The sequence below is a fragment of the Cotesia glomerata genome, linkage group LG7 (genome assembly GCF_020080835.1).
Source record: "Cotesia glomerata isolate CgM1 linkage group LG7, MPM_Cglom_v2.3, whole genome shotgun sequence".
Classification (NCBI taxonomy): domain Eukaryota; kingdom Metazoa; phylum Arthropoda; class Insecta; order Hymenoptera; family Braconidae; genus Cotesia; species Cotesia glomerata.
Window position 1 is genome coordinate 16,365,685 of NC_058164.1, and position 27,755 is coordinate 16,393,439.

The 27,755-nt window shown below is 34.3% G+C and overlaps 2 protein-coding genes and 1 long non-coding RNA gene across 8 annotated transcripts in view; 1 reads left to right on the plus strand and 2 right to left on the minus strand.

The window, feature by feature from the left end:
* The window catches only part of LOC123269802 (insulin-like receptor), a 127,871-nt gene that overhangs the window by 53,221 nt on the left and 46,895 nt on the right, over nt 1-27,755 (minus strand). The gene's annotated exons all lie outside the window — the stretch shown is intronic.
* Nucleotides 1,441-2,629, plus strand: LOC123269804. Its single transcript, XM_044735656.1, has 3 exons — nt 1,441-1,695; nt 1,996-2,177; nt 2,255-2,629. The coding sequence occupies exons 1-3, from the start codon at nt 1,638-1,640 to the stop codon at nt 2,567-2,569; spliced, it is 555 nt and encodes a 184-aa protein (XP_044591591.1). The 5' UTR covers nt 1,441-1,637; the 3' UTR covers nt 2,570-2,629.
* LOC123269806 lies at nt 7,729-27,018 on the minus strand. The gene is made up of 3 exons (XR_006510469.1): nt 27,008-27,018; nt 15,835-15,839; nt 7,729-7,879 (listed from the first exon to the last, which is right to left on the minus strand). It is a non-coding gene; the product is annotated as an uncharacterized LOC123269806 (long non-coding RNA).

Genomic DNA, 27,755 nt, shown 5'->3' on the forward strand with positions numbered 1-27,755 from the left:
TCGATTTATCCGAGTTGTTGGTTGTATTGATTGTAAACACGTTAAAGTTGGGTCTTTTGCCGGCAATGATGCTGAAATTTACCGGAATAGAAAAGGATCTTTTTCTATTAACGTGCAAGTTATATGTAATGCCCACTTGGAAATTATTGACATCGTAGCAAGGTGGCCAGGCTCAACTCATGATGCAACAATTTTTCTCAACTCCAGAATTCGTGATCTTTTTGAAAATAATTCATTTGGCGATGCTTTGCTTCTGGGTGATTCTGGATATGCAAATTCATCTTATTTGTTAACTCCACTTCAAAATCCGCAGAGTGTTGCAGAACAACTATATAACGAATCTCAGATCAGAACTAGAAATTTTATAGAGCGAACATTCGGTGTTTGGTCTGGACAATTTGCGGTATTAAATGGAATGAGAATTAGGAAAGTTGATCGAGTTTTGACAGTAATTGTAGCTACTGCTGTTTTATATAACATGCTGAGACGAGAAAAGCATCGAGCCCAATTAATAATTCCGGTCGAAGAATATCAAGTTGTTCCAGAAGTGCAAAATCCCGTAATTGGAAACGTTAACTTGCGACGAATTTTCATTGATGAATATTTTGACGGGTATAAAAATATAAACTATACTAATACATAAACATAATCCATTTGAAATTTAATGAACAAATTTTTTTTAATTGCAGTTTAATTGTCAAAGATTGAAAATAATTTTATATTATTTCAATTACTTTATGGTAAGCTATTTTTGAATTATTTTATTTCTATTTTTTGTGTCTAAACATTTGACGTTCAATTAAAAAAAGAACAATCATTCATGTTGATTATTTTTGTTATTCATTGATTAATATACAAATTCGGTAAGCAAGTTTTAACAACAAATTTACAAATAAATACATATTAAAATTATACTATCTGTCGAAATCAACGATCCAAAAAACGTTTGATAAGTAAAGAAGAAATTATAAATATCACATCAGAAACTCGGTAATAATTTAATCGTTGTGCCTAACCTTTCTCTCAATTATCAATTATTATTGTTTTCAATTAAATTTTTATATAGAAATTTTTTTTGTCACCTGAATTAAATAATTTAATTTATTATAAAAAATATATTCGTAATAAATTACGGTAAATAGATTAAACTCAAGACTGACTTTTATATGTATTTCGCTTAAATGAAGTTTTTAATCTTTTGGCTTTTTTGAAAAAATAAAAAAAATATTCTCGGGCTGTATACAGTTTTAATTGTTTAACGTATTCGACTTTGATGAGTTTTTTTGAATAACAAGAAATAATTAAAAAAATTATGGATTTTTTGTTCGCTTTACTTTACGAAGTAACGAAGGAAGTAATTTATTTTACTAATTGAATGACGTAATTTTTTTTTAAGAATGAATATGGATAATTTATAAAAACGAGAGGTAAACTACAATCGAACTACGAGAATCTGCTCAGACGAAAAACTATTATTAGTTCAGTTAGTTGATGCAAAAAAAACTGTCGTTGAGTGTAAGACAACTGATAAAGTTTCATCAAAAACAAAACTTGAGGCCTGGAATCAAATAAGTACCGAATTTAAAAAATCATTTCCTTTTCGATCGGCTGAAAGCCTGCAATTAGCTTGGAAAAATATGAAAACTGCAGCTAAGAAATATTCTAAAAAGTTGAAAGAACAAAGCATGGGAACAGGTGAATACACTTAAATATTAGTTTTAACTTCTTTCTATTTCCTTATCAATAACGGATAAATCGATCTACAGCCGATATGACATCATACCTAATAATTTCATTCATATAATCACCGAAATCGAAAATGCAATGGCCTTCGTATTTTACAACAATTATGAATAAATAAGTTAATTTATTATCAAAATAATTAATTTTAAGCTAATACACTGGAAAAGTTTTTGATTATTGATGTATATTGAACAGTAATAGAGTAAGAAAATTGAATCAAACAATATTTTATACATTTTTTCTTTTTTACAGGTGGAGGAGGGAAAATTATCTCAAGTGATCCAGTTTTTGATGCTGCTTTAAATTTTATGCATCATCTTACTGTGGAAGGATTACACAATGAATTCGATAATGATGCTGAGTCTACAATTAATGATATTATTTATGACAATGACACAGAAAACGATTGTCGATCCGAAAGTGATGTATTTGAGGTAAATATATACTATCATTTTGTCTATTCAAGTATGTATAGAGTTTTAAAACATACAAATCTGTATTTCTTTTTTAGTATTTGGTGAGGAATAATCAAATCAATGATTGGAAAAAAGGAGGCCCGTCTAATTTAAAGTCAGCTATAAGTGCTCCGTTGAAAGTTAAAAATGGAACTCAAAATAAGCCAAACAGTAAATTTTCTGATGAAGAAATTTGTTTAAAACCTAAGGATGAACTTGCTTTACTATTATTACAAAACGCGCATGAAAAACACAAATATGAGATTGAGTTATTAAAGTTGCAAATTAAAAAAGAATTTTTATTAATTCAAAAAATTAAAGGAAATAATATTGATTATCAGAGTGACGAAGATGATGAAGATCAAGTTTAAATAATATTTCCAAAATTATTTTGCCTCACAGTATTTTCTTCATTAATTGTAATAACTGGACGTGGGAAAACTTGAAATTTTATACTTTTTCATATAACCTGCATTGAAAATGTGAGTTTCAATGCCTGTTGAGCCAACCGAAACTAGACAATTTCAGACCAATGCGACTGTGCCGGGCAAGTATCAATTATTTCTTCCCGGCGGACAGAAAATGACGATTTTCTGTCCGCGAGGTGAAGTTGCAGCTTTATTTTCAATCCTATCAATTTTTTGTTTATTTTATACCTTTATAATTGTCATTCTAACCGTTAACTGTACTGACATATTATAATTCTGTTATTAAGCATAAATAAGAATGATAAAAGAAAACTTGTCAATTTACGAATAATGTTTGGTAAAAAATAAACTATTACTTTCTATTTTATTATAAGTTTCATAATAAAATGGTATTTTCGCTGGTATCATTACCTCTTATTGCCTACGACCTAATGTTTTTTGAATACATTATTACTTTGATTATTATTGGTATCTTCATCAAATTATGAAAATACGTTGTATTTATTATATGTGAAACATTATTTATTGGCCTGGCTTTAACAAATCATTTTGTCTCCTTGATATCTACAACAGATTACTAGCGATTGTTTGGTACAAGTATTAGATAAAAAATTTTGTTGAATTCGGACCCACTTGTTCAAAATTTTCTTATTCTTATTAAAACCAAAGCATCTAATCCAATCAATAATTAGTTTATTATTATCTGACGTATAAGTAGTCGAAAGGGTATTCATAAATTAAGCCATAGTTTTTAATACTTCTAACAGCAGTAACTCCAAAAACTACTTAACTTACAAATTAATAAAACTTCCCTCCTAAACATGCGACAAAACTCAACTAGTTTATCGAATTCGTAATCATATCATCGAGGACATCGAGGACATCACGTCGCTGAATTATTTATTTTTTTTTTATTATATTGGCAGTACTTTTATCTCGGATAAAATTTTATCCCGGATTGAAAAACTGGCCCTAAACATATTATTAATTGAAATTTTTAGTGAGAGATGTCCAAATTGAGACTTTTTTATTTTACTCGAATCATTGCCAACCGTTACAAATCAATGACGACTATATATATATATATATATATATATATATATATATATATATATATATATATATATATATATATATATATATATATACAGTAGAACCTCGTTAAGTCGAACCTCGATAAGTCGAAAACCGCAACTCGAAGAAATGTTTCATGCCCTTCCCTTCAAGCCGTAAAACCTCCGTTACTCGAAATTTTTACCCTCTATAAGTCGAAATAATTAGTGAGTCCTTGCAAGCAATTTCTGTACATTTTTACCCTCCTTAACTCGAATACATACACTTGGACCTCTTTATCTCGAATTTAAAATTATTACCGTATGTAAGTATCTTATTAGGATTACCAGTTCTACGAAATGGTAATAGAATTTATAGTTGACGTCAGGTTTTCTGTTGGCGATTGTAAAATACTTAACTCAATTAACAATTTCTTGGTTCAAGAAATTCGATAACGACCAAATATTCTATTATTATTAATTATTAATTTCTGAAGAGAAGAGTCCCAATATTGATCTTTGAATAATATATAAACAAGAGAATCAAGGGAATAGCTTTATTGAAATTAAGTAAAAATTAATTCAATAAATTTACATTAATTCTTGTATCAAGAAAATTTTCTTAATAAAAGTACTGAACAGTGAAGCAGTGAAGATTAGTCAAAAAAAACAAGGATGTTGCGGAACAGTTTAATGAAACCAGTTACTGCCTAACTCGAAAACTCTATAGCTCGAATTTTTTCGCCTCTCCCTTGGAGTTCGAATTATAGAGATTCTACTGTGTATATATATATATATATATATATATATATATATATATATATATATATGTTATATATATATATATATATATATATATATATATATATATAGAATATGCGAGAAAAATATATATATCTAATCTAATATATAAAATTCTCGTGTCACAATGTTCGTTCCCATACTTCTCCGAAACGGCTTGACCGATTCTCATGAAATTTTTTATGCATATTCAGTAAGCCTGAGAATCGGCTACTATCTATTTTTCTAACCTCTAAGTGATAAGGGGTGTTCACCCTAAAAATTTTTTTTTTATTTTTTTGATAAATTTTTTTTTTTTATTTTTTTATTATGTGGCATCAAAAAATACATACAACTCTAAATTTGCACTTTTTTATCACCAACCCTTGCTTTTTAATAGTCATTTTCATAATTTTATTATTTTCTATCCCGCTTGATAACATCAATTATTATCACTTGGTAAGTTATCCCCTCCATGTGTCTACCGGTGTCACTTCTCACCCTGTAAACAGCACGGAGTAGGGATGTTACCTCTACAGTTTTCAGCTATTATTAGTGTTTATGCTTCAAGCGTAGTAGTTAAACATTTTTACTATCTCAGTGTAACTCTCATATCAAATATATTCTCGAGTAACTTTATTATTTATTTATTAATAACTAATATTATTGAATATAATTAATTATTAATAACTAATAAAATTATCAATTTTGAGTGTAAATCGCATGATCAGTTAATTAAGTGACTTACATAACCTCTAAAATACTCAACACGTGTCACGAGTTCCCGCAAACAACGGCTATTGAGTTGTAAGTATAAATTATTTTTCACGTTTATTATAAAATCAAAATTATTCTTTCTTATTTATAACGAAAATATTGTTGGGAATGGTGAAAACGAATTCGGTGGAAGTTAGATTTTTATTACAATTGGGAAATTTTTTGTGTTTACTTATAAGAACTCTAACTTCGACAGAATTTTTTTTTTCACTATTTCCAACAATATGTATTTTCGATATAATTAAGAAACATAAAATTTTTCGCTTTCGTGAAACTATCTAATTTTTACATGTATATTTAATGTAATCAAAGATAAAATAAATGATTAATATAATAATTAAATAATTCAATCAGTTCTATTCATGTGTGTTTTGTATTGTACAGTGAACAATGCCAACAAAACGCAAAGGGGCCAATTTGAGCCGTGATACAAATAAATCTAGAAGCATTCGAAATAGAAGAGCCCAAAGAACCGAAGAACAAGTTCAGGAAGAAAATACTGGAGCGCGTGTGAGAATGGCACAATTGCATCAAGAACAATCAGACGATACACGAGCTGAACGCAATGAAGTCATGAGATTAGAACAACGACAATCACACCGTTTTACTGTCAATAGACGCAGATCGAATGACCAACAACGCCAACAGGCACATCGAGAATTTGTAGCTACATCATTTCTGCGTCTAGCATTTCAGTATGAGCCCGATATTGAATATTATGCTCATTCAAAAGTAGTAATTGGTGCTATGGACAAAGAATGCCCGTATTGTCATACTTTGAAATTCAAAAATGAACCAGCCGGGATGTGTTGCGCGTCAGGGAAGGTACAACTACCTGTAATTGAAACACCACCGGAACCATTGAACGGTTTGCTTATCGGCACAGATCCAGATTCTAACGTGTTCCTGAAGTCCATTCGAACATTCAACTCATGCTTTCAAATGACATCGTTCGGAGCAACAGAAATAGTTCAAAATACTAACAATGGTAGTTTTCCAATTACGAGAGCACAGTGCGACTCATTGCCGCACGGTGCCGCATTAGCACATGTTTAACTGAAACAGATTAGTTAAGAAATGCAGCAGTAGATTGCGTTGGTATTGCTTCAAGTTTTGAACAAAAATTCGAAAGTTTGGCAATCTAAAAATCTAAATATTTGTTTACCTGTATATTTAAATCTTTAAAATCTTTGGAAACATTCATGTTAAGCGGCTAATTCAAAACCATCAATCACATCATGACAATGCTTACAAATATAAAAATCTAAAAAACGATTTCATTTTATAAAGATAAAATAATAAAAAGAATATAAATTCGTTTAAGTTAGTCATCCATAATTAAATATTAGAATTGAAAATATAATAGTTAAATATAATTTGTTTTATTGTATATATTTAATTTTATTGCAATAATAATTATTTATCAATAATAATAAAATACACTTACAACTGTCAAAAATAATAAAATTTGATAGAAAATAAGATAAACGTTAATTATACCAACTCAATACAAAAAAAAGGCCGTTCGGCAGCCGAAATGGAAGTAGATTTTTCAAATAAAAAAAATTGATTTTTAATAAAATAATATAATAACACTGATAATGTATAACTTAATTCATGAATTAAAAACAAAATTCAATAATAAATTTAAAACTATTTACAACAAATTTTGGAAAAAAAATTATCTTGAGAAGAAAAAGTTTCTCAAATATTTACCAAAGAATTGCACAGATTATAAGATTTGAATTATAAATGTCCAAATTTTAAGTAACTGCTTAGAAACAACAGTTTTCAAGTTAATCAGAATTTTGCAACCAGATAAAATTTTAGTTGAAGAAAACAATGGTTAGAACTAATTTGTGACATATTTACTGACAACCTACCCGAAAACATTACACGAAAGACTGATCAATATCGTAATTATTGAATTTACATCATGATTAAGCTATGATGTAGACAATAATTCTAAAACGGCTGCAACATTAAAACAGTTTCATTAAACGAACTCTAAAAGGAGTAATATTGAGGCTACTACCACTTCTAAGTAGTGAAAATTGAAGCTTATTAAAAGAGCTTTACGATGCATTTTACCGAATTTCAATATCTAGTCTAGTTCAGTAATTATACCAAGTTGAAGTAGTAAAAACATCAATTTTTACGATTTTCAAAATTTCAAAATCCTGTCATTTCCAAATTACTCGCCCGATTAAGCTCATCTTCGAACTTAACCTTGGTCTTGATCGATAGATAAAGCATGCTGAGTTTGAGAAGAATCGGTCATAAATTGAAAACGCTATCGTGCTGACAAGCCGCGTTATATCGTATAAATATATATATAAATACATACATATATAAACTTTTGAACTATATATATTTTCTGACTCAGCTTGACAAACTAAGTCAGAAAATGGCTAAATTTTTTAAAAGTTGCGCCACGAGGACGGCTGCAATAGTTAGATTTTTATAAAATCTACTAAAAATATTTTTAATTTTATGTAGACTCGTTGGTAACTCTTACGCATCACATCCGCGAGCAAAGGTTTTTTGAGTGTTCAACTGTGTGAAGCGTTGCTGTTATTGGAACACTCGAAGCTGCGCACAATGCCGCATTATGCGCTCTAGTGCTGTAATTGGAAAACTACCACTAATGCAAATGGTCAACAATACAATTCTACACTTAAAATCAGAGGCCAAGTTTATCATAAAATAGGCTCATTGCTGCCAATGCCAAACGAACCACATAAATTTTTACAAATCTACTTTATGGGCGGCGAGGACTCCGGAAGCGCACTAGCCAATCGGGTGGATGCACGTTTTGGCTACAATAACCTTGATTCATTCTTTGCTAGACGCATCGTCAGCGAGCTGGATGCTCTATTGAATGAGCATAATGAATTGTTGAAAATATTCAAATCCCACATGCACAAATTAGAAAGCGATAAACACGCTATTGTTATTAATCCTGATAAAACACCAGCTGGAGAACACATTCGTAGATTCAATGCACCTGTTGCTGACGACGTTGCTGGAATCATGGTTGGCGATCGTACAGGTGCACGAGAAATTGTGATTCGTAGGAGAAATAATAATCTTCAGTTCATTGCTGATACACACCGTTCATATGACGGTCTCCAATATCCGCTAATCTTCTGGAAGGGACAAGACGGATATAGCATAAATATTAAATAACGAGATCCCGTATCAGGTACTTCATTTATTATGAATTTGATTATTACACTTTTAACAAAACAATTAAATTATTAAACGCAATTAACTTAACATTAATATTTATGAATATATTATTACAGGAGCCGAAACAAACAAGAACGAGACGCTATTGTCAACAACGCCGACGCCGCCGAAATTGGTAACTCTGTAATTCTACCATCATCGTACGTAGGCAGTCCACGTCATATGCAAGAGTATATACAGGATAATCTGACTTCCGTACGCGAATATGGGCGACCGTGTTTATTTATCACGTTCACATGTAATCCAAAATGGCCAGAGATTACATCTTTGCTGTTGCCTGGCCAAAATGCAATACATCGTCATGACATTACAGCACGTGTGTTTAGACAAAAGCTGAAGTCATTAATAAATTTTATTACTAAATCACATGTATTCGGTCCCACACGTTGCTGGCTGTATTCGGTTGAGTGGCAAAAGCGAGGATTACTTCATGCCCACATTTTGCGATAAAATTCAGCGACGATATGTACAATGAAGCATTGATTGCTATTGAGGATCTTTGGATTATCATTGCCAACTTACCACTCAGTCATTTCGGTATGAATTCGCCAAATCGAGGTGCAACTGATTTAATGAATACTGAAATGAATCGTGAAATGCAGAACAACACTGTAGAAACGGCGGCGATTGTTACTCGCAATGTCCCACTAATGAATGAGGAACAAAGAACCATTTACGACCGCATTATGCTCGCAGTTTCAGCAGGACAAGGTGGGTTCTTCTTTTTAGATGCACCAGGTGGAACTGGCAAGACATTCCTTATTTCGCTAATTCTCGCCAAAATACGATCCAATAATGGCATCGCATTGGCCGTTGCATTATCGGGCATTGCAGCAACTTTATTGGATGGAGGCAGAACAGCTCATTCAGTATTTAAGCTACCAATAAATATTCAAAATAACCCTGACGCAGTGTGCAACATAAAAAAACAATCGTCCATAGCCACAGTGCTGAAACAGTGTAAAATTATCATCTGGGATGAATGTACCATGGCACACAAACATTCGCTTGAGGCGTTGAACAGGACATTGAAAGATATTAAAAACAACGACAAACTATTTGGTGGCACTCTGTTAGTCCTTTCAGGTGACTTCAGACAAACACTTCCCGTCATTCCACGTTCAGCATACGCTGATGAAATCAACGCCTGCTTAAAATCATCGACATTGTGGCGTAATGTTGAAATAGTACAGCTGAAAGTAAATATGCGCGTTGAAATGCTTCAAGATCCATCCGCTGAAACATTCTCAAAACAACTCTTAGATATCGGCGATGGAAAAGTCACTATAGCTGAAACTGGATACATAAAATTAGCGAATGATTTCTGCACAATCATTGATTCGCAAGATGCTCTCATTGAACAAATATTTCCCGATGTACACACGAATTACATAAATCTCGAGTGGCTTGCAGAAAGAGCAATGTTAGCTGCAAAAAATGTGGACGTTGACATTTTAAATCTGAAGATACAACAGTTATTGCCAGGGGACTTGGTATGATATAAATCTATTGATACAGTTTGCGATGACACTGAAGCTGTAAATTTTCCAACAGAGTTTTTGAACTCACTAGATTTGCCAGGCATGCCACCACATAACTTACAATTGAAGGTTGGATCTCCAATTATTTTGCTTCGTAATTTGAGCCCGCCACGGCTATGCAACGGTACGCGATTAGTCATTAAAAAATTAATGAAAAACGTTATCGAAGGCACCATTTTAAATGGCAAGTTTCGAGGTGAAAATATATTGATACCACGAATACCTATTATACCCACAGATGTGCCAATTCAATTTCCGATTAGATTGGCATTTGCAATGACTATTAATAAATGCCAAGGCCAAACAATGTCTGTTTGTGGCTTAGATTTGAGCACACCATGTTTTTCACACGGACAATTGTACGTTGCATGCTCTCGAGTGGGTAAACCATCAAGTTTGTTTGTATTAGCTTGTTAGTTTGTAAAGACGGGCTAACAAAAAATATTGTTCACGCTGCAGCATTAAGAGATTAATATTATGTAATTAATTAATTATATAAATAATTATTACTTTTTATAAATTAAAACAATTAATGTTTGGTGTTTTGTTATTTTTAAACAACATTCCCTCATCGTTCACAGCGCTCCAGGCCTTTTTCACTCATATTCCACATCCTTATACACTTCCAATAAATTAGTAATTTTTTTTCTACACTAGAAATTCTCTAGAAATTATTCACATGGCAAAACAACGTTTGCCGGGTCAGCTAGTATATATATATTATAGGGCGTTTCAAAAAAAAAAATTAGGAAAACGGTTGACCCTGAAGGCCATCCCTGCAACTTCCCGCTAATTCCATACTTAGGCGCTTAAAATTGCACCAATGACGTTTTTGAGCTCTTCGAGCTCGAAAATACAATTTATGGGTTATTTTGAGCTCTCCAAGCTCAAAGAGATTGCTTTCTTATGCTTTAAAGCTCTTCGAGCTCAAAAGTCTGATAGAGATTTGATGACACTATTTTTTGAATTTTTAAACCGCAATAACTTTTGAATGAATAAACCGATTTTTACGTGGTTAGAAGCATTCGATGCAGTTTTTCAAGCTTCACAAAGAATCTTAAATTTCGAATTGATCACACTAGGAATTTCAGAGTTATTCCGAAAAAACACTTTTTTCGGTTTTCTTTCGTTCACGATATCTCTCGAACGAATCAACCGATTTTGACCGGACTGGTGGCGATCGACGTGGTTTTTTGAGGTTAAGAGCTGATTAGTTTTTGGAATTGAACCTTTAAGCCGTTTAAAAGTTATTCCAAAAAAACCACATTTGAAAAAATTTTTTTTTTCAGTTTTTTGAAGATTTCTCAAAATCTATTGATCTGAATCGGTCCAAATAGTTTTCATAATCTAAGTTCAGTCAACCCCTTTCGAATGGCACCAATCGCGATGAAATCGGTCAAGCCGTTCAAAAGTTATAAGCGGTTCACATACTTTCACACACACACACACACACACACACACACACACACACACACACACACACACACTCGGGGCAGAAGAGATACTGCTACCGGGCGCGTCTCCCCGAGCGGATGGGAGAACGCTCGCTGTCCTTGGATGACACTTAATCTCTTAGTTGATGAGGTACAGCGGGTAGGAGTCAAGCAAAATAACCAAACAAAATACGCTCCCGTGGACAAAACTCCCTTTTAATGGGTTGGTCGCACTAACTGACCTAACAAGACGATCGTTCTCTGCTGTGACCCACTGGGAGTGACCGGAACCTGTATCGTAGTTTCCGACGATGCAGGCCACGGCTGATGTGAGCTTGCTCTACTGAGGTGTAAGTTGCAGCAGTGGATCAGGAGCCAGCCACTTCGGGCTTTGATCAGGAAGTACGCAGTGAGTGTTAGAGATCGGAATCTTCACCGCTCCGAGCGAGTCTAGTCCGTCCGTGTATTCCGGGACTGGCTAAGTGTCGGCTAGGCCTCAGGGAACTGGGGTAGGAGTACTATCTCCGAGGGTACACCCGTTCCTAGTTATGGCAACCCGCTCCACTCCGTACGATGCGCTGGTAAATTAAAAAAGTATGAGTAAGTTACAGGAAACAAACAAGAATAGAAACGGGCTTCATGCTCAACAAGCAGCGATTGAAGCAAGCGCTGACATGAAGAGAACGCAAGCGTTGGAGCGCCTTGAGAAGCTGACCATTGAGCTGCAAGAGTTTATCCAAACTAAGGTCAATATCCACAAGAAGATAAAGACCAAGACAACCGGTGTAGTCAATGCTCTTGGAAGATTCAAGAAACTGGACGAAGAATGGCGCTCATCATTACACCGCACCCCTTGTGCTACATCGGAGAGAAATAGTCAAGTGGTTGTTGAAGAAGCGATGGACACTGGAGCCGAAGGTGACGGAGAATCAGTCGCTGAAGAAGAAAGTGAAACTATCACAATGGCAGAGACTGAATCCTTTGACCAAGACGGCCGCATCCTGAGGAAGTTGAAAAGAAAAATTCGTTCTCCCGATGGCGGAGCTTTTCATACTCCCAAGAAGCTGAAAGACGTTGGACCTGGTCATCCCATCAAGAAGCAGGAAGTGGTTAAGGATCTTCCACAAAACTCTTGTGAACAGAACAAGAAGCCAGGCTGGGAAAAGGTGCAGTCCAGAAAGGACAAGAAGGAGCGCAAGAAACTGCCCCCAGAAAAACCTCTGGTGCCTTCACCGAAGCCGAACCAGAAGCCAAGAAGAACAGCAACGAGACCGGAGGCACTTATTATCCGTCCAGCGAACAAAGATAAGTATTCTGAAATACTTACACGGATCAAGGCGGACGTTCGCCCAGATCAGGTCCGCAACACAGTCGAGAAGATACGCAGGACCACGACAGGGAACATTCTCATCACGCTGTCGAAAGGCAGTAGTGATAGAGGTAAAGACCTGCAGAAGACTATCGCGGGAATACTTAAGGAGGACGCAAATGTCATTAGTACAGGACCTGAAGAAGACCTGGAAATTCGCGATATTGACGATACTACAACTAAAGATGACATTCTAACAGCTTTGCAAGAGGCAGCTGGAAACGATTGTGGTATAACAGTAGAGGCCATTAAAATTCGTAAGGTCTTACGTAGCAGAACGCAAATTGCGTCGGTGACTCTGGCAGCAACGGTAGCGCAGAAAGTGGTAGGAGAACACGGCCAGATTAGGATCGGCTGGACCAATTGTCGTATTAGAACAGTACTAAGACCAGTCCGATGTTATAAATGCTGGCATTTTGGACACCGTGCGGTTCAGTGCATAAGTGAAGTCGACCGGTACAGAGAATAACGCCCATCATGCCGGCACAAGCAGATGCCCAGTATACCAAGAGGCACTCAAGAAGATAACTGATAAACGAAAATGAGAATACTGCAGCTAAACATCAACCACTTTGAAGCGGCACATGATTTGCTCATGCAGACAGTACGTGAACAGAAGCTTGACCTTGTGCTTATATCGGAACCGTATAAACACCTCGGCGGCCAACCATGGGAAACTGACTACACCAAAAAAGCTGTCATATGGTCCTGTCGCAAGCTCCCCTTCCAGAGTGTCGTAACGAATGGCAGCGCCGGCTTTGTAGCAGCATCGGTAGATGGCATCCGCTTTTACAGCTGCTACGCACCACCTAGCCTCACTATTGTTGAATTCATGGACTTTCTGGATCGACTGACGGAGGACGCGAAGCAGTACTACCCAGTGGCAATAGCTGGAGACTTCAACGCCTGGGCAGTGGAATGGGGCAGCAAACACACCAACGCTCGAGGTAAAGAACTACTGGAAGCTTTTTCTACGTTAGATGTAGTATTGTTAAACAGCGGCGATGCGCCGACGTACACTAAAGGAGACGCAAGTTCTATTGTGGATCTTACTTTTGTCAGCAGCAGCCTCATCAGAGGAAACTACGACTGGAAGGTGATGGAGATCTACACGGCCAGCGATCACAATGCGATTCTCTGGGAAGTATCAAAGGACCAGAATCCTAGAAGACCGGCTAAGAAACTTGACATCGTTGGGTGGAAGGTGAAATCCTTTGACCCAGGTGCTCTAGTAGCTGCCCTAAATAGTGAACCGCTTACTACTGGATCTGCAGAAGAAATGACCAAGGACTTGATGAAGAGAGTGACCCAGGCTTGCGACACCTGCATGCCCCGTAAACGGGGCATGAACCAAAGACCTTCGGTGCACTGGTGGAACGAACACATCAGCTTCCTACGGAAAGAGTGTCTCAAGAAAAGAAGAATATCTCAGCGTGGTTATCGGCGGCCTGACTCAGCGGAACTAGTCGCAGAATACAAGAAAGCTCGTCGACATTTAAACAAAGCCATCAAGGATAGCAAGAAGAACTGCTGGAAAGAGCTAATCAACGAGGTGGACAAAGACTTGTGGGGTAGACCTTACAAGGTAGTCATGGCACACCTGAAATATCAGCCAATGCCGTCTCCTACGTGTCCTCAACTCTTACAGAAGATCGTGACTGCGCTGTTTCCACGACAGCGCGTTTTCAACTATCTGTTGACACAGGACGAACTGAATGATATTCCACCTGTCACGAAAGAAGAACTAATGGAAGCTTGTAACCGCGTCGGGAATAATAAAGCACCGGGATTGGACGGAATCCCTAATATTGCCTTGAAAACATCTATTAAAGCAGCGCCAGCGTTATTCCTCGACGTCTACAACATCTGCTTGAAGGAAGGGATTTTTCCTCGGAAGTGGAAACAACAACGGCTGGTACTACTTCCTAAAGGGAAAAAGCCACCGGAAGAACCGTCATCTTATCGTCCACTCTGCATGCTGGATACAGCCGGTAAGATACTAGAACGTATAATCCACCAAAGGATAGAAGCAGTTGTCGATCCACTCTTGGCAGACAATCAGTACGGATTTCGGAAAGGACGATCAACCTGGTTGTCGGTATAGCCAAAGACGCAATCGCCGGTACCAGATGGAAGGGGGGAACGAAGAAATATTGCCTGGTGGCAACTTTAGACATAAAAAATGCCTTCAACTCCGCCAACTGGGATTGCATCATGCAAGCCCTTCAAGAGATAAACGTACCAGGATACCTACGAAGGATAGTCGCTAGCTACTTCACAGATAGAGTCCTGAGATATGACACGAAGAATGGTCCAAAGGAGTATGATGTTACTGGAGGTGTACCGCAGGGTTCTGTTCTCGGTCCACTTCTCTGGAATGTCATGTACAACGGATTGCTGAGACTGAAACTACCAAGAAACGTCAAACTGGTAGCGTACGCGAACGACGTAGCCGTAGTAATAGTCGCCAAGCATCTTGATGAGATAAAACATATGTTCGCTATCACCTTTGAGCGAATTAACCAGTGGATGGACACAGTAAATTTACAACTGGCTAAACAGAAGACCGAGGCTGTACTTATCACTAGCAGAAAAGTGGTGGAAACGATCAATCTAAACGTCGGAGACCAAGAAATCACATCCCAACCATTCATTCGATATCTGGGAGTGATGCTCGATGCCCGACTTAACTTTAAACAACAAGTTGAACACGTGACCACCAAAGCATCAGCAGTAGTAGCCAACCTAGTACGATTGATGCCCAACATCGGTGGCCCGAAGCAGACAAGGAGGTCATTGCTATCATCAGTAGTTACATCGGTCCTCACATATGGTATATCCATTTGGGCCGACGCACTTGAGATCCAAGAATCATGGAGGAAAGCATGTCCAGTTTACCGACTGAGCGCGCTAAGAGTAGCCAGCGCCTTTCGAACAATATCAGAGGAAGCAGTGTGTGTCATTTCCGGAATTTTGCCGCTCAGAGTCCTAGCTGAGGAAAGACGTAACCTTTACCAACGAAAGAGGACAACCGCACAAAGTGCCGAGGAACTCAGAGCTAAAGAACGGCAGAACAGCATCGCACGATGGCAATCGCAGTGGGACGCCGCGACAACAGGGAGATGGACACACCGTCTCATACCAAGGATTGACGTTTGGCTTAACCGGAATCACGGCGAGGCCAACTACTATCTGACCCAGATGTTGTCAGGACACGGCTGTTTCCGGGAGTACCTTTATCGCTTTAAGCACGATAATTTCCCAGAGTGTCCGTCTTGCTCAAGAGTTGCTGAAAATGCGGAGCACGTTTTCTTTGAGTGCCCTCGTTTTAACCCACAGCGTGATGAGTTAGAGAAGATCCTGAACAAGAAAATCACACCAGAGTCAATAGTAGAAGAAATGCTGTCATCCGAAGCTGCCTGGAACGCCACAAGCACGTTTACCACCGAAGTGCTTACAGAGCTGCGTTCCATTGAAAGAAAAAGGGCAAATGACAGAAACTAGAAGGAAGGAAAAATAACACCTTAGCCACCAGAAGGAAGAGCGGCAGCTAATTCCTCCCCTCACGAAGTAATGCCTGATGGCGGTTTCCATGAGGGATTAGAGGAAAGAAGAAAAGGGGTTTAGGGTTTAGTGGGTAGGGGCGTTAGCGTCGAGTTTTAGTATGACGCTACGTCGAGTCGCCACATATCCAGGCCGAACAGCTATGCCTGGAATCCGTAAAAAGGATTCCCTCCCCTAAGATAAAAAAAAAAAAAAAAAAAAAAAAACACACACACACACACACACATACATACATACAGACACCGTGACAACCTCGCGGGGATAGTCAGGGAAGCTTCCTGTGACCTTCAAACGTCGAGATCTGATGAAAACTCGATTTTTGCAAAACGGGGTGAAAACAATAACTTCTCGATTTTTGAAAATTTTCGATTTTCTTAGCGGGAAGTTAAAAAAAAAAATTTTTTTTTTCTCGGAACCAGGCTCAAAAGTTTTGTTTGGATGCCAAAACAGGCCCCTGAAATTATGAGCCCTTAATTTTAATATTAAAGTTGTCCGCCTCGCACTTTTCGATTTCCCATAAGAATAACACAGGAAAAAATTTTTTTTTTTGTTCTGAATCTTGTAACTAATGAAGCATCAATTGCTCTGCGATTTCCATCAAATATTTTTGTAGAGAATTGAACGTTCTACAAAAAAGTTCTAAAATCATTTTTCGATTAATCAACTCATTCAAAAGTTATTCAAGGTCAAAGTTCAATTCATTATCAATTCAGCTGTTTTCTTTATAATCTTCCGAAATTTATTAGTTTCAAGTTCTCAAAATGAATGGAAAGTTTATTTCTAAGCTCTTAGAGTTTAAAAATATAAAACTATTATCTTTTGTCATCAAAGATTGCTGTAATTTTATTGAAAAATTATTTTTAAATAGATTGCGCATAAAAATAAGTTAAATTTTATTCATGGCCTGAAGATTTATTCGTGTTTCTGCGTTTTCATAATTCAGACGAACAGACAAGTGATTTTATATAACATATATGTATTCATGACTACCAAATATTATAAATTAATTACTCAAAACTTATAACAAATGTATTACTTCTCATAAATTCAATTTTTTTTTTTTTGTTTAAAAATGATTTTTACACATTTACATGAAATTGATCTTGCTGAAGTTGTCTTATTGTAATTGGGATATCTCCGCTGATGTTCGCGAACTACTTACAATAAGTATTGCAGTTGTTACTCAACTTTTGTGAGGTAATTGTTGTATTCCTCAATCACACGGAAAAAAGAAAACTCGAAAAATTACAGTATAAAATGTAAAATCGGTCCCGTCGTAATCAAAACTAGAAAAATTACAGTTCGAAATAACATTTTTCTAAATTCAATTTTTAAATTTAATATTCAGAGCTTTCAATATAAATATTACATTCTATAATGTAATTCTTATAAAACCAGTAATAATTACAATCTGAAACTGTAATTTTTCCAGTTTTCATCACGAAGCGCCACGTTGCATTATATACTGTAATTTTTCGAGTTTTCTTTTTTCCGTGCAAAGCAACACCTCGTTCAGCTACATCATTAGTGACTATCAACGTATTGAAATATTCTGAACATTCCTGATTTATCTTATCATGAAATGTTTAAGTTGAAATTTTAAGACTGTTATTCAATTAAAAATCAGTTTAAAAAAATTGATCTCAATGAAACGATTGATACAAATTTTCAAAAACGAGATATTTTAAATCTATAGAGCTATCTGTCATTGATAAATTGTTTTATGTACTTCGTCTATCTTTATCACATAGCGAAAAATATTGGTTAACAATCCTCAGAAGTCTAATTAGTATTTTATGAAATATTTGGGGAACATTTTTTCTAAAAAAAATATTTTTGCCAAATCATTCAGAAAAACGGCTAAATTGATAATGAATTTAACTTTGACCTTGAATAACTTTTGAATGAGTTGATTAATCAAAAAATGATTTCAGAACTTTTTTGTAGAGCGTTCAATTCTCTACAAAAATATTTGATGGAAAGTGCAGCGCAATTGATGGGTCATTAGTTACAAAAATCAGAACAAAAAAAAATTTTTTTTCCTGTATTATTCTTATGGGAAATCGAAAAGTGCGAGACGGACAACTTTAATATTAATATTAAGGGCTCATATTTTCAGGGGCTTATTTTGGCATCCAAACGAAACTTTTGAGCCTGGTTCCGAAAAAAAAAAAATTTTTTTTTTTTTTGAAACGCCCTAATATATATATATATATATATATATATACATATATATTTATTAGTGGTCCGAATAAAACATTTTTATTTTTTTTTTTCAAGTGCTGCTGTCTCAAAAACTTCTCTAAGGTATAAAAAAAATTCTCTCCAAAGCGCAGCTTGATATCTCAATTGTTCATGAAGCTCAATGAATTTTTATTTTCTCATTTAAATAACACGTAAAAAAATTTTATTTACGTTTTCATCTGGTAAAACTAAGAAAAAAATTTTTTTTTGTATTTTTCGTCAATTATTCTTGTAGGAAATTTATTTCTCTACAAAAAAGTACTGAGGTAGTTTTTTCGTAATCCTAACAAGTAAAAGGTTATTAAGCTTTAAATACTCGCAATAAAAGAAAATTTAATCAGATATGATTTTAGAATCCATGTTGTATCACATTTTCTGTTTCAAAGTATTTGATTATGTAATTTATATTTTTTTCTTAAAAACATGGTATACAGTCTGATATCGGTAATTCAGTCTGGACCAGTGACAACAAATGATAATTTAATATATCGGTTTGTTTATCTGAACCACATGTAAAATACACTGAAGGAGATTACCAGACTTTGTAAATACTCTAACCACTGCTTAAAAAAATTAAACTAGATAATTTATTTTTAGCACTCTCTTGCGGCCTACATGAAGATATATAGTAAATTAAATTTTTTGTTGACAATTAGTTTTTTACCCTAACCTAGCTGCATTTTAATAAATATGACTTATAAGTCATATAAACTAAAATAAGAAATAACCAAAAAATTAAATCAGTCTCAAAGATTATATTGGTTGTATGTTTATTAACAATTTCTTTATAGTCAAGCCTATTTACTTAAATATGTGATGACTCCTGAGATAAGGCAGTTTTACGCACGAACTCTACCTGTTTATTTATCATTTTTTTTTTTAATGATTAAATTTAAAAATAAAAGAATCAATTCACGAAGGACTTCTATTTACGTACTCCTGCAAAGTTTCATGATTTTTCATTCGGTCAAAAAGCGTCTCAGCATCATGTTCAAAATTTAAATATTCACCTGTCCTACCTGTCCTACATGTTCTTAAATAAAAAAATTAAATTCAGTATACATCCGGAAGTACTAGCTTTCTCTTGATTCAGATTCCGTAATGAAATTCAAGTTCAATTTTAAAAAATCTCGCTCATAGGAAAAAATATCCAAATTGTAATGAGAAAAATTATTCATAATTCACAGTTAATACTTCACCAAAAGACATGTGTTAATTATATTATAAACAGTCTAGTTGGATAAATTTTGAAATAAATACATGCAGTTACCAAAAAAGTTTTCGAAAAGTTGCTTTGAAACTATTTTCGTTCAAATTTTCTTTTGTGCGAGTATTTAAAGCTCAATAATTTTTTACTCGTTAAGATTACGAAGAAACTACCTCAGTACTTTTTTGTAGAGAATTAAATTTCCTACAAGAATAATTGACGAAAAATACAAAAAAAAATTTTTTTCGTAGTTTTACCGGATGAAAAATTGAAAAAAACATTGTCAAATTTTCTGAAATAATAAAAATTTTTTTTTTCAATCAAATAAAAAGAATATAAAAAAAAATCGGCCCTGCCCAGGATGAGCGGGAATAGTTGTCAAATTAATTGAAGTTTTTTTTGAGAAAAAAAAAATAAAAAAAAAAGTGGCCAACGTTGAAAAAATAACGATTTTGTTAAAAAAAAAGCGATTATTTCATAGAGTTGATCATATTTAATTTTTTTTGTGTATTTTTTCGAAAAGTTCATTCAAATACAAAAATTTTTAAGAAAAAAAGGTTCTCAAAGGTCAATGTTTAAAAAAGTTATGGCTATTTGAAAATAAAAAAGCCACTTTTTTGGGAAATTCAAAACTTTTTTTGGGTTGGACAAAAAAATTTGAGAAAATTCTCAAAAATGTCTTTCAAAGGGTAGAAAAGAATGATAAAGTTTCAGCTAAATCTAAAGTTGTCGAGTTCAAAAGTGATCGATTTGGCATGGAATACCCCTTATATATCTGGAACTATAAGGCCTAGACTTGAAATTTGGCAGGAATATTCCTTTCGCTAAGTAGGGGTCAGTTAAGAACAGATTTCAAGAAATTTCTTTTTCAAAGGAGATTGCGGGGACTATAACATTGAAAAATTCCCGTTTTTTACTATATGCTCCTACAGGCTCCAAATGTGGTCGGAATCTTCTATATATGATGTAGAAATGAACTAAGAGCGGATTCTACAACAACCCACGGCCAATACAGGTTGCGGGGTGGGTATTAACAATAAAAATTAGGAAAACGGTTGACCCTGAAGGCCATCCCTGCAACTTCCCGCTAATTCCATACTTAGGCGCTTAAAATTGCACCAATGATGTTTTTGAGCTCTTCGAGCTTAAAAATATAATTTATGGGTTATTTTGAGCTCTCCGAGCTCAAAGAGATTGCTTTCCTATGCTTTTGAGCTCTTCGAGCTCAAAAGTCTGATAGAGATTTGATAAGACACTATTTTTTGAATTTTTAAACCGCAATAACTTTTGAATGAATAAACCGATTTTCACGCGGTTGGCAGCATTCGATGCAGTTTTTCAAGCCTCACAAAGAATCTCAAATTTCGAATTGATCACGCTAGGAATTTCAGAGTTATTCCGAAAAAACACTTTTTTCGGTTTTCTTTCGTTCACGATATCTCTCGAACGAATCAACCGATTTTGACCGGACTGGTGGCGATCGACGTGGTTTTTTGAGGTTAAGAGCTGAGTAGTTTTTGTAATTGAACCATAAAGCCGTTTAAAAGTTATTCCAAAAAAACCACATTTGAAAAAAATTTTTTTTTCAGTTTTTTGAAGATTTCTCAAAATCTATTGATCTGAATCGGTCCAAATAGTTTTCAAAATCTAAGTTTGGTCAAGCCCTTTCAAATGGCACCAACCGCGATGAAATCGGTCAAGCCGTTCAAAAGTTATAAGCGGTTCACATACTTTCACACACACACACACACACACACACACATACAGACACCGTGACAACCTCACGGGGATAGTCAGGGAAGCTTCCTGTGACCTTCAAACGTCGAGATCTGATGAAAACTCGATTTTTGCAAAACGGGGTGAAAACAATAACTTCCCGATTTTTGAAAATCTTCGATTTTCTTAGCGGGAAGTTAAAAATTTTCAATTTCCAAGCTATAGCTCCTACAGACTCCAAATTTAGTAGGAATCTTTTATTTGTCATGTAGAGATCATCTCAAAACGGATTTCAATAAATTCTACTTCCGATAGGGATTGCGGGAGTGGGTGTTAAAATCTAAAATTTCAATTTCCAACCCGTAACTTCTACAGATTCTAAATTTGGTAGGAATCTTCGTATCTGATGTCAAGTTCAGCTAAGAATGGAATTTAACAAATTCTAACCTCAAAAGGGATTGCGGGGACGTTAATAACAATGAAAAAATTCTAATTTTCAAACAATAGTTGCTTGGACTCGAAGTTTTGTAGGAATCTTTAATTTATGGTGTAGAAATTTACTCGGATAGGATCTTATGAAATTTCTTCCCCATATAGAAGTGCGGGAGTGTTAATTTTCAAAAAAATTCGTATTCTTCAAATACAATTCCTACAGACATAAAATTTGATGGAACCTCAAGAGAAACAGAAAATTCCAGGGATGACCTCCAGGGTCAACCGATTTAAATATTTTTCTTTCTCGATAATTAGATGTCAACTAAAAACGAATTTCGCGATAATTGACTTAATTCGCAGGTTGTGTCAGAGTGATGAGTAGAATAGAATAAAATGTTGTTGTTTAAAACTAGGACTTCTTGAGACATAAAATTTAGGATATGTCTATGAAGCATCAATAACATTTACTAAAAATTTCCTTATAACAATCGTCTCTTTGGCAGCGGGAAAAACGTCATTGTGAGGTTTCCAAAACTTAATATTACATGTGGTTATTCAGTCAACGGACTGAGAATTTTACATACATGTTATTTTTGCTAATCACATAACCGATAAATTGTTCTTATTGCGGAATCGCGGGAATGTAACAGATTAAAATGAATATATTTTCCGAATACTTGATATGTGGAAAAGAAATTTGGCCATTTATTTTAATAGAATTCGTAAAAAACATGTGCAATTAATTTTCTATAAGAAATTTATGTTACTGAGACAATTTTAAATAATAGAAAAATTCGTCGCACTCATAGCTAGGTAGATTTCAACTTCCTTTCAACATCTAAAATTTCTTTAACTGAAACATTAAATGCTCATTCCAAATTTTTTTCGTCATGTCAATTTTAAAATAAATTTATTCATTTTTGTAAGAAAGCCACGGGAATAGTTATAGTGAGTTTACATTGAAAGTTACAATGAATATTAGCTAGAATAATCACAAATGGATGAAAGATAAATGCCAACTCGATGAAATTTGGAATCTGTGCAATTCAATGCAATAATCCAATTAAATGTCGTCTAGATATAAAATAGTTATTTTCGATACATATGCGCAAAGGTAGGGATTTGACGGCTTGAAGTGACGTCACAAGTTTGAGGCTATGGGCGCATTCTTATCAAGACCGAGTTATTTATCCGGACGAGCGTAGCGAGTTTCTGTTGAAATATAATCAGTAGTTTTTTTTTATTGAAATTTTATTATTTTAATTGATTATGAAAATGATTTAAATTAAATTTTTTAAAACGCATTTATATACGTTTCTTATCATTTTTTGTGTAGATCATAACCCACTTGGTCGTTTGCAAAAATATTGGCTACTAGTATATGAAACCTGGAGTTGACCCTTTAAGGGGGTCATCTATGGGGGTTGGTTTTATCCCCTAAAAATTTTTTCCGCCGATAAAAAAAAATACGTGTAGCTTAGAATTCGACGTAGAATAAGATATTTCAGCGGCATCAAAGTCGGAGGCGGACACCTGGGAACCTTTCCTTGTAAGTAATAAAAACGGACGTATCATCCTCTTTTTCCAAAAGTAAAGCTTAATTACATTTATGAATAGGGTTCAAAATAGTTAAAAACTTCAATTCTATTAATATGAGCTAAAATTCTTATGAAAACATCTAAAATTCATGAATTTAATGGATAAATTTGAAAAAGTTATTAAAAAATTATTAAAATCAGAAAGCATTAGGGTTTGGATACGAATATCTTTTTAACAGTTGCAGTAATCAATTAAACATATCAGACCTTTTTTGTAGAGCGTTAAATTTCCTACAAAAATATAGCATATTTATTTGACAATGATTATTTTCCATATTTTCCAATGTGGTAGAAAATTAAAAAAAAAAATTTTTTTCTTGATAAATCCTCTGAACTTTGATCTCGGATATCTTTGAAATGATTAATGTAATTCATCACATATGTGTAATCACTGACACATATGAGATCTTTTTTGTAGATCATTCAATTTTCTACAAAAATGTGTATGAAGATTTGATTAAAAAATTAATTAATAATGAGATATGATCTTTTTTATAAGTGACTAACGAAAAATGTAAAACTATGATGAGGATAATCTTCCTATCAATATTAAGAGTTCAAATTTGGTGAGCATTTTTAAGAGGTGCCTGAGAACCAACTTTTCAATGTCGGAAGTTAAAAAAAAAATATTCGATTTTTTTGAATCACCCTACTATATATGGGGCATTCCATACCAACTCGTCCTACCAATGGATTTTGCATCTTCGATTTCGCTAAAATTTGGACACTTTTTTGAACACTTCGAAAAAGGTTTTTATGAATTTTTTCAAGTTTTTTCATCCACCCAATCGGAAGATATGAATTTTCTAAGATTTCAGGGATTTTTTTTTTAAATAGCCATAACTTAGTAAAAAATAGTCAGATTTGGGTCTTTTTTAAAAATTATTCATCAAGTATTTGATTGTTTTTTTTTTATTTTAAACTTAAAACAGCAATTTTAAGATTGTTTGTGACCTTCGATTTTTTTTTCAAAATTTTTGAAAATATTACTTCCCAAGAAACGAATTTTGAGCCTAGTCTCGTAAAGGGAAAATGAAGGGTTATAATTTTTTTTTAATGTTGAAATTAATTTTGAACTTCCCGCTAAGAAAATCGAAGATTTTAAAAAATCGGGAAGTTATTGGTTTTACCCCGTTTTGCAAAAATTGAGTTTTCAATAGATCTCGACGTTTCAAGGTCTCAGGAAGCTTCCCCGACTACCCCCGCGATGGTATCTGTACGTCTGTATATATGTGTGTGTGTATGTGTGTTTTTTTTTTCTAGAGGGGGGAATCCTTTCTGCGGATTCTAGACATAGCTGTTTCACCTGGATATGTGAAGACTCGACGCAGCGTCATACTAAAACTCGACGCTAACGCCCCTACTCACTAAACCCTAAACCCCTTTTCTTCTTTCCTCTAATCCCTCATGGACACCGCCGTCAAGCATTACTTCGTGAGAGGAGGATCTAGCTACTGCTCTTACTTCTGGTGGCTAAGGTGTTAACTTCCTTCCTTCTATCTTCTGATATTTGCTCTTCTTCTTTCGGCGGAACGCAAGTCTGTGAGGACTTCTGTAGCAAACGTGTTGGTAGCGTTCCAGGCAGCTTCTGATGACAACATTGCTTCCACTAGTGAATCTGGTTGCATTCTCTGGTTGAGGATCCTCTCCAACTCTTCACGCTGTGAATCGAAATGAGGGCATACAAGCATCACGAGCATCAAGCATCACTCCCAGGTACCGAATGTACGGTTTTGATGTGATCTCATGTTCTCCAACTTGTAACTTGATGGTTTCCATCGCTTTCCTGCTGGTAATGAGCACTGCTTGTTTTTTTTTCATTTTGTTTAAATATCTCCGAATTGACTAAACCGATCGACCTCAAAAACTAATCAGCTCTTAACCTTGGAAACCCGCATCGATCGCCACCAAAAGCGTCAGAATCGGTTGATGCCTTCGTGAGATATCGTTGTCGAAAAAAATCGAAGTGTTTTTTTGTAATAACTCCGAAATTTTTTTGTTCAGAATTATTTATAGAGCTCAAAAAACTACATCGATTTCCGCTAACCGCGTGCAAATCGGTTAATTTAGTCAAAAGTTATTTGTCTAAAAGTTAGCAGTTTGAAAATTAAAAAAATCGTGTTTTATCGAACTTTGATAAGATTTTTGAGCTCGAAGAGCTCAAAAACATAGGAAAGCTATCTCTTTGAGCTCGGAGAGCTCAAGATAACACAGAAACTATATGTTCGAGCTCAAAGACATCATAAATGCAATTTTAAGCGCTTAAGTACGAAATGAGCGGGAAGTTGCAGGGATGGCATTCAGGGTCAACCGTTTTCCTAATTTTTTTTTTTTTTTTTTTAACCATTTATGTACCATTGGCGATTTCCTACCGAAATTTTAATGTCAAAAATAATAACTGATAGTATTCTAATATGCCAATTATATAAATTAATTATTTTTTTCTAGTTTATAGCAATAAAAATTAGTTTTTATTCAATATTTTTTTTTTGGCACACTAGAATATTAGTTATTATTTTTAACATAAAAATTTCGGGAAAAAATATAAAAATTTTTAAAAAACTCAGATTTATGATTTAAAAAAGACGAAAAAGTGGGTTAAAGAATCGATGATATTTGAAATAGATGTTTCAACAAAGTCAAAATGAAACGGTAGTTTCATCAGAATTCATCAATGAATTTTGTGAATAAATAACAGAATTTTGCCTCATGCTTTTATTGCAAAACCGCAAGCAATATTCATGCAATGTCTCAAAGAGTCTCCTGGCACCGATGAATTTCTTGTAGTTTGTGATTTTGCCGAGAACTACAAATTCGTTATCCTAAATGCGGTACCAGGATTCCACTGGAATAATGATTAGTCGACAATATTTCCAGTGGTTATTTATTTTAAGAAAAATAACGAATTATTGCACAGAAGTGTAGTGATAATATCGGACTGTAACATACGTGACTCGACTGCAGTTAACGTCTTTTTCAAAATCGTTACTGATTTTATAAAGTCCTTGTTCGATACTGCTAAAAAGATTTACTACTTTTTCAGATGGAGCTCCGCAACAATTTAAAAACTACAAAAACTTTGTTAATTTATATTATCACAAAGAAGATTTTAGGTTAAATGCTGAATGGCATTTCTTTGCCAGTTACCATGGCAAAGGACCTTGTGACAGTGTAGGAGGAACACTAAAACGAGCTGCAGCAAGAGCTAGTCTTCAACTACCATTTGATAAACAAATATTAAACCCCTAAGAATTGGATCAATGGGCTGTGCAACTAAATAAATTACCAAAAATCGGAGTAAGATATTCAACTACTGCAGATTATGAAAAAGCAACGGAGACTTTAAATATACGTTATTTTAAAGCTAAAACTATCACAGGTGCACAAAAGTATCATTGCGTTATACCAAATACAGATGAATCTCTTACAATGAAACTGATTTCTAGCTCAATTGAAACTTATTCTTGTAAAATATTTAAACCCCAAAAAAAATAAAAAAAACCTTGTAAAAATTATAAATACAATTAAACCTAGAAATTAAAATTTTGACTTTAATTGCTAATTATCGTAATGTATGGTATTTTTTCAGATATAATCTCATAAAACCGCCAATAATACATAAATAGTAAAAAAAAAAAAAAACAAAAAAAAATTAATTTCAAAATTAAAAAAAAATTATGACCCTTTATTTTCCCTTTACGAGACTAGGCTCAAAATTCGTGTCTTGGGAAGTAATATTTTCAAAAATTTAAAAAAAACAACAAATGCTTCATGAATAATTTTTTGCATATATTGTTTAGAAAATTCGTTAAAAAACACGAATTTTGAAAAAAAAGACCCAAATCGGACTATTTTTTTCGAGGGGTTCAAAAAAGTGTCCAAATTTCAGCGAAATCGGAGCTGCAAAATCCATTGGTAGGACGGGTTGGTATGGAATGCCCCATATATATATATATATATATATATATATATATATATATATATATATATATATATATATATATATATATATATATAAATTTTTTTTAAGACGGTATTTTTGGAACTTACTTGACTAATTATGACATATGATAGCAAAATCAGGTGAAAATTCCACCATGAGAACTAATGCAATAGTTCGATTCCTAACGAAATCTACCTAAAAACTAAAAAACATGTTTT

Coding starts and splice junctions, on each gene's coding strand:
- LOC123269804 (XM_044735656.1), top strand. CDS start 1,638: ATGAAAACTGCAGCTAAGAAATATTCTAAAAAGTTGAAAGAACAAAGC. Junction 1,696..1,995: donor AGAACAAAGCATGGGAACAG/GTGAATACACTT, acceptor TCTTTTTTACAG/GTGGAGGAGGGAAAATTATC. Junction 2,178..2,254: donor CCGAAAGTGATGTATTTGAG/GTAAATATATAC, acceptor TTTCTTTTTTAG/TATTTGGTGAGGAATAATCA.